This window comes from Salvelinus namaycush, chromosome 12, assembly GCF_016432855.1.
Source record: "Salvelinus namaycush isolate Seneca chromosome 12, SaNama_1.0, whole genome shotgun sequence".
In the NCBI taxonomy this organism is placed as follows: domain Eukaryota; kingdom Metazoa; phylum Chordata; class Actinopteri; order Salmoniformes; family Salmonidae; genus Salvelinus; species Salvelinus namaycush.
In genome coordinates, this window is record NC_052318.1 from 19,651,489 (window position 1) to 19,665,759 (window position 14,271).

General features: G+C 41.5%; 2 protein-coding genes across 2 annotated transcripts in view; one reads left to right on the plus strand and one right to left on the minus strand.

The window, feature by feature from the left end:
- Window positions 1–5,393: 5,393 nt before the first annotated feature.
- On the minus strand, window positions 5,394–12,631 carry LOC120056983 (vacuolar protein sorting-associated protein 26B-like). The gene is made up of 6 exons (XM_039005312.1): window positions 12,195–12,631; window positions 11,264–11,420; window positions 10,461–10,625; window positions 8,929–9,104; window positions 8,512–8,654; window positions 5,394–7,345 (listed from the first exon to the last, which is right to left on the minus strand). The coding sequence occupies exons 1-6, from the start codon at window positions 12,415–12,417 to the stop codon at window positions 7,211–7,213; spliced, it is 999 nt and encodes a 332-aa protein (XP_038861240.1). The 5' UTR covers window positions 12,418–12,631; the 3' UTR covers window positions 5,394–7,210.
- A 678-nt stretch (window positions 12,632–13,309) lies between these two features.
- Window positions 13,310–14,271, plus strand: part of ncapd3 (non-SMC condensin II complex, subunit D3) — a 34,985-nt gene continuing 34,023 nt past the window's right edge. The window contains exon 1 of the mRNA XM_039005313.1: window positions 13,310–13,393. Within this exon, the coding sequence (XP_038861241.1) occupies window positions 13,342–13,393 (52 nt within the window). The 5' untranslated portion in view covers window positions 13,310–13,341. The remainder of the gene's footprint in view (window positions 13,394–14,271) is intronic.

Here is a 14,271-nt window from a genome sequence, read left to right on the forward strand (position 1 = left end):
AAATCATGTTTAAACAAATAGGAATAGCTTTGGGCCTTTAAACGGTTCTCTTTTCTAGTAGAGCAAATTATTTTTTTCTACATTATCAGCAACACCCGGATACCAGTTTTGATTGAATAAGGAGAACCCCAACGTGCAATCGGATCCGGGGAAGACCATACACCTCCACTGTTGGTTTTCAAGGTTAACAATTTGTTAATATGGCTGCAGTTCAAGTTTCTGGGCTGGAGCCTAATACTGTGTGAAAAGGCTTTAGCTCTTCAGGCCCAGTGGATAAGTGGAATTTGCCTGAAAATAATCAACACTGAAGAACACAGCACACATTTTTCTGATGGCTTCATTCCTCAACTGATAAAAATACATCGGTCAGCAGCATCTGCTCAATCAATACCAATAACCTTAGCATAGATGAGTTACTGTAGAAGGCTGCCACTGACTGACTGCTCTTCCATCAGCAACCTTTTAGACCGCATCTACTAAACTGTCCATCTCATCTGGCAGCCAGCCTCTGCCAGGACTAAAGATGCTCACTTACATTACAATGTAACAATGTGTATGCACTTTAGGGTGCATCTTAATAGTCTACAGTGACTTCCTTTCCTTGTCTCCTTTTCTTACTTTACACTCCTTTGGAGTCACAGGATAGGTAGAAATATTTCAGGAATTTAATTTCACTTGAATTTAATTTTACCATCTTTCACCATTACATATGAAGGAAATGAAAGGGAGCCACTTCCACCCTCAGTGTTTGAATGGTTGAAAATATACTATCCCTCTCACAGAGAGATGGGAATAAGGTCTTCAAAGACATTGAAGGTCTAACCAGGAGTACATGCAAGCCTGCCCCCTAGTGACAATGTTTGTGTGTCACATCATGAGAGGTTCAAGCCAGGCATTGAATAATAACATATAATTTTCAGGCTCTCTTTTAATCAGAGAAATAGGATTAAAAACCATTTTCAAAAACAGAAATACAAAATACAACTATTAAAGGTAAAAGATACTTGTATCCTGTATGAGCATTTAGCTTTTAGCCTACAATGTCACACCCTGATCTGTTTCACCTGTCTTTGGGCTTGTCTCCACCCCCCTCAAGGTGTCGCCCATTTCCCCATTATTCCCCAAATCAAATCAAAGTTTATTTGTCACGTGCGCCGAATACAACAGGTGTAGTAGACCTTACATTGAATCGCTTACTTACAGGCTCTAACCAATAGTGCAAAAAAGGTATTAGGTGAACAATAGGTATGTAAAGAAATAAAACAACAGTAAAAAGACAAGCTATATACAGTAGCGAGGCTATAAAAGTAGCGAGGGTACATACAGACACCGGTTAGTCAGGCAGAATGCACAGGTAGATATGGTTAAAGTGACTATGCATATATGATGACAAGAGAGTAGCAGTAGCGTAAAAGAGGGTGGGTGGTGGGTGGCGGGACACATGCAGATAGCCCGGTTAGCCAATGTGCGGGGGCACAATTGAGGTAGTATGTACATGAATGTATAGTTAAAGTGACTATGCATATATGATAAACAGAGAGTAGCAGCAGCGTAAAAAGAGGGGTTGGGGGGACGCACACAATGCAAATAGTCCGGGTAGCCATTTCATTACCTGTTACCAGGGGTAAAAACTGTTGAGAAGCCTTTTTGTCCTAGACTTGGCACTCTGTTACCGCTTGTCATGCGGTAGTAGAGAGAACAGTCTATGACTGGGGTGGCTGGGGTCTTTGACAATTTTTAGGGCCTTCCTCTAACACCGCCTGGTGTGGAGGTCCTGGATGGCAGGCAGCTTAGCCCCAGTGATGTACTGGGCCGTACGCACTACCCTCTGTAGTGCCTTGCGGTCAGAGGCCGAGCAATTGCCGTACCAGGCAGTGATGCAACCAGTCAGGATGCTCTCGATGTTGCAGCTGTAGAACCTTTTGAGGAGCTCAGGACCCATGACAAATCTTTTTAGTTTCCTGAGGGGGAATAGGCTTTGTCGTGCCCTCTTCATGACTGTCTTGGTGTGTTTGGACTATTCTAGTTTGTTGTTGATGTGGACGCCAAGGAACTTGAAGCTCTCAACCTGCTCCACTATAGCCCCGTCGATGAGAATGGGGGCGTGCTCAGTCCTCCTTTTCCTGTAGTCCACAATAATCTCCTTAGTCTTGGTTACGTTGAGGGATAGGTCGGGCACCACCCGGCCAGGTCTATGACCTCCTCCCTATAGGCTGTCTCGATTGTTGTCGGTGATCAGGCCTACCACTGTTGTGTCGTCTGCAAATGTAATGATGGTGTTGGAGTCGTGCCTGGCCATGCAGTCGTGGGTGAACAGGGAGTACAGAAGGGGGCTGAGCACGTACCCTGGGGAGCTCCAGTGTTCAGGATCAGCATGGCCGATGTGTTGCTACCTACCCTCACCACCTGGGGGCGGCCCGTCAGGAAATCCAGGATCCAGTTGCAGAGGGAGGTGTTTAGTCCCAGAATCCTTAGCTTAGTGATGAGCTTTGAGGGTACTATGGTGTTGAACGCTGAGCTGTAGTCAATGAATAGCATTCTCACATAAGTGTTCCTTTTGTCCAGGTGGGAAAGGGCAGTGTGGAGTGCAATAGAGATTGCATCATCTGTGGATCTGTTTGGGCGGTATGCAAATTATGGTGGGTCTAGGGTTTCTGGGATAATGGTGTTGATGTGAGCCATTACCAACATTTCAAAGTATTTCATGGCTACGGACGTGAGTGCTACTGGTCTGTAGTGTACTTATACCTGTGTTCTCTGTTGCCAGTTTGTTTTGTTTCGTCAAGCCTACAAGTGGTTTTCCCATGCTTCTGTCTTGCTCTAGATCCTGTTTTCTAGCTTTCCTGGTTATTGACCATTCTGCCTGCCCACCGTTCTGTACCTTTCGGACTCTGCTCTGGACAACTGACCTCTGCCTGCCCTTGACCTGTCATTTGCCTGCCCACCTGTTTCTGTAATAAACTTTTGCTACTTCGAAACTGTCTGCATCTGGGTCTTCTCCTGAGCCTTGATATACAGCTTTGTCTGTATACTAACATTCCCTTTCACAAATGGGATAGTACCTTATAGCTTGCTATGAAGTATGAATTACGTTTATTTTAGGTCAAAATACACATACATTTCTGTAAATACACTTAAGGCTACAGTGTAGGATTGGGACATCCATTGCTTTCTCATAAATGAATGGTATATAGTAGTTGAAAAATACAAATCATGAGCTTGTTTAACTCAATTTATTGTAAACAATACCATTGCAAACAATGTACAGTCGTGGCCAAAAGTTTTGAGAATGACACAAATATAAATTTTCACAAAGTCTGCTGCCTCAGTTTGTATGATGGCAATTTGCATATACTCCAGAATGTTATAAAGAGTGATCAGATGAATTGCAATTAATTGCAAAGTCCCTCTTTGCCATACAAATGAACTGAATCCCCCAAAAACATTTCCACTGCATTTCAGCCCTGCCACAAAAGGACCAGCTGACATCATGACAGTGATTCTCTCGTTAACACAGGTGTGAGTGTTGACGAGGACAAGGCTTGAGATCACTCTGTCATACTGATTGAGTTCGAATAACAGACTGGAAGCTTCAAAAGGAGGGTGGTGCTTGGAATCATTGTTTTGCACAAAAAGGGCTTCACAGGCAAGGATATTGCTGCTTGTAAGATTGCACCTAAATCAACCATTTATCGGATCATCAAGAACTTCAAGGAGAGCGGTTCAATTGTTGTGAAGAAGGCTTCAGGGCGCCCAAGAAAGTCCAGCAAGTGCCAGGACCGTCTCCTAAAGTTGATTCAGCTGCAGGATCGGGGCACCACCAGTACAGAGCTTGCTCAGGAATGGCAGCAGGCAGGTGTGAGTGCATCTGCACGCACAGTGAGGCGAACACTTTTGGAGGATGGCCTGGTGTTAAGAAGGGCAGCAAAGAAGCCACTTCTCTCCAGGAAAAAAAACCAGGGACAGACTGATATTCTGCAAAAGGTACAGGGATTGGACTGCTGAGGACTGGGGTAAAGTCATTTTCTCTGATGAATCCCCTTTCCGATTGTTTGGGGCATCCGGAAAAAAGCTTGTCCTGAGAAGACAAGGTGAGCGCTACCATCAGTCATGTGTCATGCCAACAGTAAAACATCCTGAGATCATTCATGTGTGGGGTTGCTTCTCAGCCAAGGGAGTGGGCTTACTCACAATTTTGCCTAAGAACACAGCCATGAATAAAGAATGGTACCAACACATCCTCCGAGAGCAACTTCTCCCAACCATCCAGGAACAGCTTGGTGACAAACAATGCTTTTTCCAGCATGATGGAGCACCTTGCCATAAGGCAAAAGTGATAACTAAGTGGCTTGGGGAACAAAACATCAATATTTTGGGTCCATGGCCAGCAAACTCCCCAGACCTTAATCCCATTGAGAACTTGTGGTCAATCCTCAAGAGGCTGGTGGACAAACAAAAACCCACAAATTCTGACAAACTCCAAGCATTGATTATGCAAGAAAGGGCTGCCATCAGTCAGGATGTGGCCCAGAAGTTAATTGATAGCATGCCAGGGCGGATTGCAGAGGTCTTGAAAAGAAGGGTCAACACTGCAAATATTGACTCTTTGCATCAACTTCATGTAATTGTCAATAAAAGCCTTTGACACTTATTAAATGCTTGTAATTATACTTCAGTATTCCATAGTAACATCTGACAAAAATATCTAAAGACACTGAAGCAGCAAACTTTGTGGAAATTAATATTTGTGTCATTCTCAAAACTTTGGCCATGACTATATAGCTTCAAAACTGTCAGTCCTTGCATCTGGAGCGCTGTCTATGTGGTGTAATATTTTCCCATCCCTCAGCTGTATGTTAAAATAAGTGGCAGGATGGCCATTTTTTGTATTTATTTTTATTTGCAGACTGTAGTTTTAAAGGTTTGTATGATATCTTTATGTTGATATATTTATGTTTGATTTATGTACCTTTCTTTTGAGTCATTTTGAATTAAATCCATCATTCTCTAATACGTTTAAGAACCTTTGTTTAGCATTAATAAAGCATAACATGGCTGCATGGGCTTTATACTAATGCGACTCTATGCAGCCAATAACAATATCCACGACAGGTATATAATGCCAGTAACCGCTTGTGGATTTGACAGCTCTAATCCAGTTCCACCCCCAACACCGTCAAAACAACAGCTATGTGGGAGTCGGCAAGTGCAATCTGAATGAATCTAGCCCAAAGTCTAGTTAAAGGCCATAATACAGTGCCTTCGGAAAGTATTCAGACCCCTTCACTTTTCCAGATTTTGTTACGTTAAAGCCTTATTCTAAAATTGATTAAATAGTTTTTTCCCCCTCATCAATCTATACACAATACTGCATATTGACAAAGCAAAAACAGTTTTTTAGAAATGTTTGCAAATTTATTTGCTCTGACACAAATGTATTTACTTTTGACACATTCTTTGTTTCTTCATATTATTTACAATCAAAATTACACCATTTTGAGGACTTCAGTGCATTCATACCGGAAGTCATGTGCCTGGTGTAAAATGGTTGGAGATGACAGGAAAAACAAGCTGTGAGGTTGTTTCTCGAATTGAACTAGAGCCATTAAGCAATTAACTTTTTGCCTAAGGGTTATCCAATGCTGGCAATGTCTTCTAGGTACTTTTAAAACAAATTACTGACAGAAAACAGACTGATTTCACATAATTTGGATCTAGTGCAAATAAAAATGAATGGTTTAAATGTATCTTATTTCTGGTTGATAGGTTGGAAAGGTTACACCAAAATCTTTCACACGTATTAGCAGCAGTGGCAGTATGTAAGTTAGTTTTGAGTGGGTGGAGATTTCAGTAGGACCAATGGAATGGTCTAAAATAAGAAAACCCTGCCTACCCAGGGAACCGGCATGGTATACTGATGGTTTCTCGGAACTGATGGCTTCTACGGTAAGATGGAGTACATTTTAGCTAAGCCTAACCCTTTACCCAACCTTAACCTAATTATCCTAACCTGCTACGTTCATTAGCCTAACCTGCTACGTTCATTATCCTAACCTGCTACGTTAATTCTTCTTACATGCCATGTTAATTCTCCTAACCTGCTACATTAATTCTCCATCTAGCCACAACCGTGAAAGCCATTAGTTCCAAGAAACTATCAGTGTCACCACACTTGGGCCATGCAAAACGAACTTGGCCAATGTTAATGGACATAAGCCATCTGGCTTACATTTCTAACAGATAAATGAACCCAGAACATGTATAATGTTACTAAAAGATCAAATACATAAAAAAAGATTCTGTTAAAAAATAAAACATTGCTGTTTACATCTACTGATAATGACAAAGCTTGGAATGGAATGTTTTTTTTGATGATGGAATGGAATGCAATGCTGATAGTTGATGTCTGACAATTGAAATGTAATTTTCCCAAAATGTTCCCTATTTGCATGACATTTCGCACAATAAAAAAACATTTAGCATATTCTCTGATTCTAAAGCCACGTTTATACCTGGCGCTAACATGTGTCCAGTGTCCACATACAGTGGACGGATGAGAGACACATTTTTGTGTCGACGGAACAGACCTTGATCAGATAGTGATTTGATAATCTTGATCGGATGACGACCACATGTTAATGCAAAGTGTAAACAGGACTTAAGAAATCTTGCATGTCCATTGAGTCCAACTGCCAAAGACAAGTATTCATTAAGAGATGCCTAAAGGAAGCTATGTCAACAGCAGCTGTTTTCACCATAGTTTCGAGTTAAGAAATCACTATTTCAAAGAAAATAAAAAAGCATATTATGCTAATCAGTACGGCAGAAAAACCTAGCTAAAAGTTAATAAAATATACCCTGAGAATGCCTTATTTCTTCAAACATGAAATTTGTCATCCCTTTTCAACTGCAGTTGTTGTAGAAAGTGCCAGCAGTGTTTGTGGTGAGATGGCGATGTTGAAATGGGCGAGGGTAGAAATATATGCCTAAGATGGCTGATGTTCACATATTGAATATCAACACACACATGCTCTCATTCAAAGATGCTCTGATAAACACACACACATTCATAGATGCAGTGAAAAAACACATGCATTCTTTCTCACATTCATAGATTCACAGACATGTACACTACATCGTACACACACTGTACATGCATACAGACACACACACCTGTACAAAGCGATGGAGTGTAGGCTATTCTGGAGTTTTACTGTTCCTTAGCCTGGGCCTGAGCAAGGGCTTTCTCTGCACTGGACGAGCCCTTGAAGCGCTGTGAGGCGATGGCCGCTTGGTGGGACATGCTCTTTTTCACTATGTCCCCCTTCCTCCACAGAGTGATCTCCTAGAACAAGGCAATAAAACAGAATGAAACAGAGAGAAACTACCTGGACATGTCCAATAAGAATGTCCATTTTTATTTCCCGTTGTGATAATGAACACATCCCAGTTTAACTACTGCACTCACCAACACACAGCCTACTATACTCGACCTTGTCTCAGGATGGTAAGTTGGTGGTTGAAGGTATCCCTCTAGTGGTGTGGGGGCTGTGCTTTGGCAAAGTGGGTGGGGTTATATCCTGCCTGTTTGGCTCTGTCCGGTGGTATCATCGGATGGGGCCACAGTGTCTCCTGACCCCTCCTGTCTCAGCCTCCAGTATTTATGCTGCAGTAGTTTATGTGTCGGGGGCTAGGGTCAGTCTGTTATATCTGGAGGACTTCTCCTGTCTTATCCGGTGTCCTGTGTGAATTTTAGTATGCGCTCTCTAATTCTCTCTTTCTTTCTTTCTCTCTCTTGGAGGACCTGAGCCCTAGGACCATGCCTCAGGACTACCTGGCATGATGACTCCTTGTTGACCCCATTCCACATGGCCGTGCTGCTGCTCCAGTTTCAACTGTTCTGCCTGCGGCTATGGACCCCTGACCTGTTCACTGTGATTATTATTATTTGACCATGCTGGTCATTTATGAACATTTGAACATCATGGCCATGTTCTGTTATAATCTCCACCCGGCACAGCCAAAAGAGGACTGGCCACCCCTCATAGCCTGGTTCCTCTCTAGGTTTCTTCCTAGGTTTTGGCCTTTCTAGGGAGTTTTTCCTAGCCACCGTGCTTCTACACCTGCATTGCTTGTTGTTTGGGGTTTTAGGCTGGGTTTCTGTATAGCACTTTGATATATCAGCTGATGTAAGAAGGGCTAAATAAATACATTTGATTTGATGTACACCTCATGTTACAATTTGCTATGGTGTGATACAGGTATGATAGGACCTCTATTTGATGTCCTTTCTTTATATCCCAATACAAATAAATGTTTTGTTACAGCCTACTGTTACACAGCACTCATACACAGAGTTGAAATGAACAATGTGCTGACCTTGTACCTTGACATGAACCACAAATTAGTCACCAATCAGATCAAATAGAACAACAGCAGCTACCTGCCTGCCATTCTATCTCTATTGTGTGTTTATTGTTTCTACTGTCTCTACTGTGTATCTGCATGTACCTGCTGTTTGAAGTAACGTCTCTCCTCCTCGTCTATGAGCACCAGGTTGAGGTAGTACCGCACAGAGTACTTCTTGTTGATGTCCCTCATTGTAGGAGTCATCTCATAGCCAGCCAGGAATAGTCGGATAGGGATGGACTCCCCTGAAAGACAAAAGCCATACTATTAAAGTGATAGTTCACTGTAAAATATATGTTTTTTTGTCAGACGTTTTCAATCCAAGTCCCATGCCCATCATTTGTGTAAATCCAGCGTGGAGGCTGGTAAAAGGAGAATCCACAGGATGGGCTCATTGTAATGGCTGGAATAAAGTCCACGGAAAACTATCAAACATACAGTTCCATTCCAGCCATTAGAATGAGCCCTTCCTCTGGTTTCTCCTTCCACCAGCCTCCACTGGTTGTCGGTGCCACTTACCTCTCACTGGTGCTCCGTCCATAATCTCATACTTGGCTATGGTGTCGTTCTCATGGTACACATTTGGGCCCGTGCCTGTCGTTTCTCGCTTGATGATGTCAATCTCCATGTGTCTGATCTTGAGCCGTACCAAGAGGAAGTAAATCTTTCCCACGATTACATCTTTTAGGTGGTATCTGCATTAAAGGGACAGTTCACAGTTAAAGGGACTGTTTAAATGGCATATTTAGGTTATGGTTTCCTTACCTTGAAAGCAGTCTATGGACAAGGAGAGACCGAAATCCACACTTTGGTTTTGATTAACTGTCCACTTCCATCCAATGCTAATAAACAGTAATGACAGAAGTTGTCATAACAAGTACTTTGACAATGTTTCACTCGCCTCAAACTGATCAGTGTTTAATTTGCGACATAAGCTACTTCAAATGTCCTATTACATTCAGATGTTTTTTCCTCAAAAATCATACGATACAGCGCTATCAACAAGGCAGGTCCTACAGGCCCTAATTTTGTTGCACCTGGACTAGTATTCAGTCGTGTGGTCTTGTGCCACAAAAAGGGACTCAGGAAAATTGAAATTGGCTCAGAACAGGGAAGCACGGCTGGCCCTTGGATGTACACAGAGAGCTAACATAAATATATATATTTTTATATATATTTTATTTAACCTTTATTTAACTAGGCAAGTCAGTTAAGAAGAAATTCTTATTTACAATGACAGCCTACCCGGCCAAACCAGGACGACGCTGGGCCAATTGTGCGCCGCCCTATGGGACTCCCAATCACGGCCGGATGTGATACAGCCTGGATTCGAACCAGGGACTGTAGTGACGCTTCTTGCACTGAGATGCAGTGACGTAGACCACTTGCGAGCCCCAAAAAATATTTATGTTGAATGCACCGAGCTGTCTGTTTGAACTACTTGCGCACAGCTCGAACACCCATGCATCACCACAAGACATGCCACAAGAGTTCTCTTCACAGTCCCCAAGTCCAGAACAGACTATGGGAGGCGCACAGTACTACATAGAGCCATGACTACATGGAACTCTATTCCACATCAAGTAACTGATGCAAGCAGTAAAATGAGATATAAAAAACAGATAAAAATACACCTTATGGAACAGCCGGGACTGTGAAGCAACACAAACAGACACATGCATACACACACACGTTAACATACGCACTATACACACACGTACACTGGGATTTTGTATTGTAGATATGTGGTAGTGGTGGTGTAGGGGCCTGAGGGCACACAGTGTGTTGTGAAATCTGTGAATGTATAGTAATGTTTTCAAAATTGTATAACTGCCTTAATTTTGCTGGACCCCAGGAAGAGTAGCTGCTGCCTTGGTAGCAGCTAATGGGGATCCATAATAAATACAAATATAAACATGCTATTAGCATAGGAGTTTAGGGAAGTTGAACCAGGGAGACTTAAGTTTGACTTCACTAAAGCTCTGCTATATCATCATTCAAAAACATGAATATTTTTTCAAATATGATAAACCATGGTAACAGAGTCATACTTGGACTTGTTGTACTCAAACTCGATGTGTAGACAGTCTTCGATTCCCACTTCCATCTTGATCGACGAGTTGAGTTCTGGGTATGTGCTGAGCGTGTGCACGACAATGTCCATCTCTTTACTGATGTCGTTCAGTCTCCGGCTTACCGTTGCCCTCAGAAAGTAGCTGAAATATAAAAGAGAAGAGGCAGAAAATCAACTCATCTACTCAATGGGTATAAATGCATGATGCACAAAGAACAATTCAGAAAGTCTCCAATAGGAGTCACATTCTACCCATAAAGACCACAAATAGCTGGTGAGACACAGTAGAAATCAGGTGAAATCTGTGCTTTGATATAACTGTATTTGCACTTCACTCTACAGACAAATGATACTCTCATGTTAACATATTTGACATATGTACAGAAGTTAAGCTACTGTAGATATACACTGTACTGGAGACATCGGAAATGGCAATTCTCTAGACTGGGCTCCAGTCTATCTCTATTTTCAGATTCTATTATTTCTGTTTCTATTTCCTTGTTTTGCCAAGGCAACAATTCTGTTTTGTTGACTGCATAACTCTTTAAATGGCACTCTAGAGCTCCATTCTTTTGGACAAAGGCATTTTTATCACAGACAATCAGCTTTACAATGCTTAAAATTATTACAATTAACTAAATGGCCTAGAATCACATGCATACATGTGATATACATACATATTTAGTGATGGAACTCAAATTGTGTGTGAGGGTAATTGATTTTGACCTATAATGTTGTACAAATGGTTCATGCATGGTTTGTTGCCAGATACTTCCTTACCGTAATTTGACATTCTGGCCTGTGTAGGACTCGTATGGTTTCTCCACGTGTGTGAACTCAAAGTCAAAGGCCTGGGACTGTGTTAGCTCTCCTGGTCTGGCCAAGTCTTTAACCAGAGACACAAACTCATGGTGGTTCCCCCTGTCGTAGTACAGCTCTGACAAGAGAGAAATAGTTAGTCACCAGTTTTCAATGGTGAAAAATTATCTAGAAGAGTTTACAGATTACTTTCTATCCCTTTAAAAAGGCATTACATGTAGTGTGAATGGATTAAAGGTAATGCTACAAATGACAACTGGTTACTGCATCTTACAACTGTGTAATAACGTTTATTACAATGTAACTATAAAGGACCTATGATATAGGCCACATTTATGTTCAAGTGTGACTGACAGGTGAAGTTAGTATCATGATTCTCACACATCTCTGAACTTCTGACCAGGCAGATAACTAATCTACTGTAGGAGAGTTTCTGTGGCACAATAGTGCTTCTGTTTATCACTTATATCACAGCCAACCACAGGTCACTACGTTTTAACCCGTGCCCAAGCAGCGTGCAGTGAATAGACTAATGAGCATGGCATGACTTAATACCTTCACTCATCGACTAAAACGTTGCATATCAATTGTAACATACTCAAAGCAAACTAAAGACCAGTTGGTGATAACATATATTTCTCTCTCAACGGGCAACACACGTGGCACATACATACATGTATGTCATATGACTTGGGTCATCGAGCTACAGTTGCAACATTGATCAATCAATCGACACAGATAGTTAATTTAATCAGCTTGACAATTCATTAGGATGACAACATCACGAATAGAGACTTCTTAATCGAAGTAAATTCATGTTTTGCGCCATGGATAATTGTGTAGCTTATTAAGTTATTTTGGCAGTGACAACCCTGCTGTGTCACAGACTTACCAATCTGCCCAATAAACTCCATTTTGATGCCTTGATGCTCGAGTCTTTTCCCTGGATTCTTAAGTGTTACGTTGACGTTTCCAGATACTGTCTCACCATCATATAATAGAAAATATTTGTCCTTTTTCCCATCCTCAGTCTTATGTTCAACTCTCTTTCTTGTCTCAGCGTCTTTCAAAACGATATCGATTTCTGCACTTTGACCAAAACTAAAGAAACTCATCACTGGACCTTGTTTCAGAGCCTATACCTTTTTCAACAAGCCTTTGTAGATTTTGCATGTACAACAAAACTCTTACGTTACTGTATTCCAAATGCTTCCTACGAGTGATTTCCTCCGGAATTTAGATTGTGCTGTCTGTCCTATGATACGAAACTAAACGAAGCGATTGTTGAATGTTTCCAATTACAGCAGTATTGCAATGCCCACTGTAGCGTTTCCTCGTTAAATGCGCATGCGTGTAACTGCAGGCTCGGGATCAGTGTAATGTGCATTGCATGCAGGTATTCAGATAGAAATGGCCAAATCATTTTGGATAGCTATAGGCAACTTCACACTGACACCATATCAGATCACAGAGAAATATTGCAATTTTGAAGTGTTCATTTTTCATTTAAATTCTTGTGATTTTCCTGACCCCCTTGCTCAACGAATGTATTTCTTATCCATTATAGCTAGAAGAAAGGAACCACCTAGGTCAAGAATTTTTTTTTTATTCTAGATGTGGCAAAATGAAACAATATTTAAGCAATAAGGCCCTAGGGGCTGTGGTATATGGCCAATATACCACGGCTAAGGGCTGTTCTTAAGCACGACACATAGCGGAGTGCATGGATACAGCCCTTAGCTGTGGTATATTGCCCATATACCACAAACCCCAGAGGTGCCTTATTGCTATTATGAACTGGTTACCAACATAATTAGAGAAGAAAAAAATATTGTTTTGTTATATCCGTACCACGACTGTCAGCCAATCCGCATTCAGGGCTCAAACCACCCAGTTTATACAAATATATATGTCAACCAAAGCGGTCAGCTTCAGTTTCTGCGCAATTTCGACGCAACATTTCTGGTGTAAATATAACCGACGATGACGTAAATCAAGGGCGCGACTGTAGAGGAGTTGGCGGGTTTATTCAAAGAAAGATGGAGTTGATACGTGCTCTAGATTTTCTGAAATTGAAAGACGTCTCCGGAGGTAAGTCCTAATTTGAAAGGATATGTGTATTGAAGTAGTACGGAAATAACAATTGGCCTGCTTATATTATTGATATTTTAACGAATTTGCCGTGCCAGGTTGCAAGAGAACCGATGCTATCTAGCTAGCGTGAACGCCTGACGTGACGTTATCCCTGTTTTGATTTGCTAGTTTTTTTGCTAACCAGCTAGCTACTGTTAAGTCCTAATATGTTAAGTGTCACCAACTTCAGTGATGTGAGCTTATCTAACACTTTACCAATACTAGTATGGCAGGTTTTATCGACTTAGCTAGCTAACGTTACATTTTATTGTTATTACACTAACGTTACTGTGGTCGTGTAGTTCCATTTGTCACTTGCTAAATTCAAGTTGCCAACTTCACTTGAACATTCCAGAACGTAGGAACAAATGGCAGATTTCGCTGTACATAACAAAGAAATAGTCAGGGTTTAGCTAATATAATTATCTCACATTTACCTACAACAATAATGACTTGACAAAGTATCATCATGATGTAGGCGTAAGAACCAATGTTTGGAATACAGTAACGTTACATGCTGACTACACCGCTCGCGTGCGTTAAAACATAAATTTAGAAATCTATGTTACTCGATTATTGCGGCAAGCGAGCGTCTGCGTTGCTAAGGGCTAAAATAGAAATCAGTTATATTTCTGACGCAGATCGCGCTGCAAGTCCTGCCTCTCCCATCTCCTCATTGGTTTATAGAAGCAGGTACCCATGTGCCATCTCCTCATTGGTTATACCCACGTGGGTGACTGGAAGACAAACGAGGTCAGGTAATGCACCTAATTTATGAAAGTTGCCAATCACAATATAATGTCAAGAGAAGAAAAAGCCTGGAAGGAAGAGAGATG

Coding starts and splice junctions, on each gene's coding strand:
- LOC120056983 (XM_039005312.1), bottom strand. CDS start 12,417: ATGAGTTTCTTTAGTTTTGGTCAAAGTGCAGAAATCGATATCGTTTTG. Junction 9,105..10,460: donor TTTGAGTACAACAAGTCCAA/GTATGACTCTGT, acceptor CCTTTAATGCAG/ATACCACCTAAAAGATGTAA. Junction 8,655..8,928: donor GGACGGAGCACCAGTGAGAG/GTAAGTGGCACC, acceptor TTTGTCTTTCAG/GGGAGTCCATCCCTATCCGA.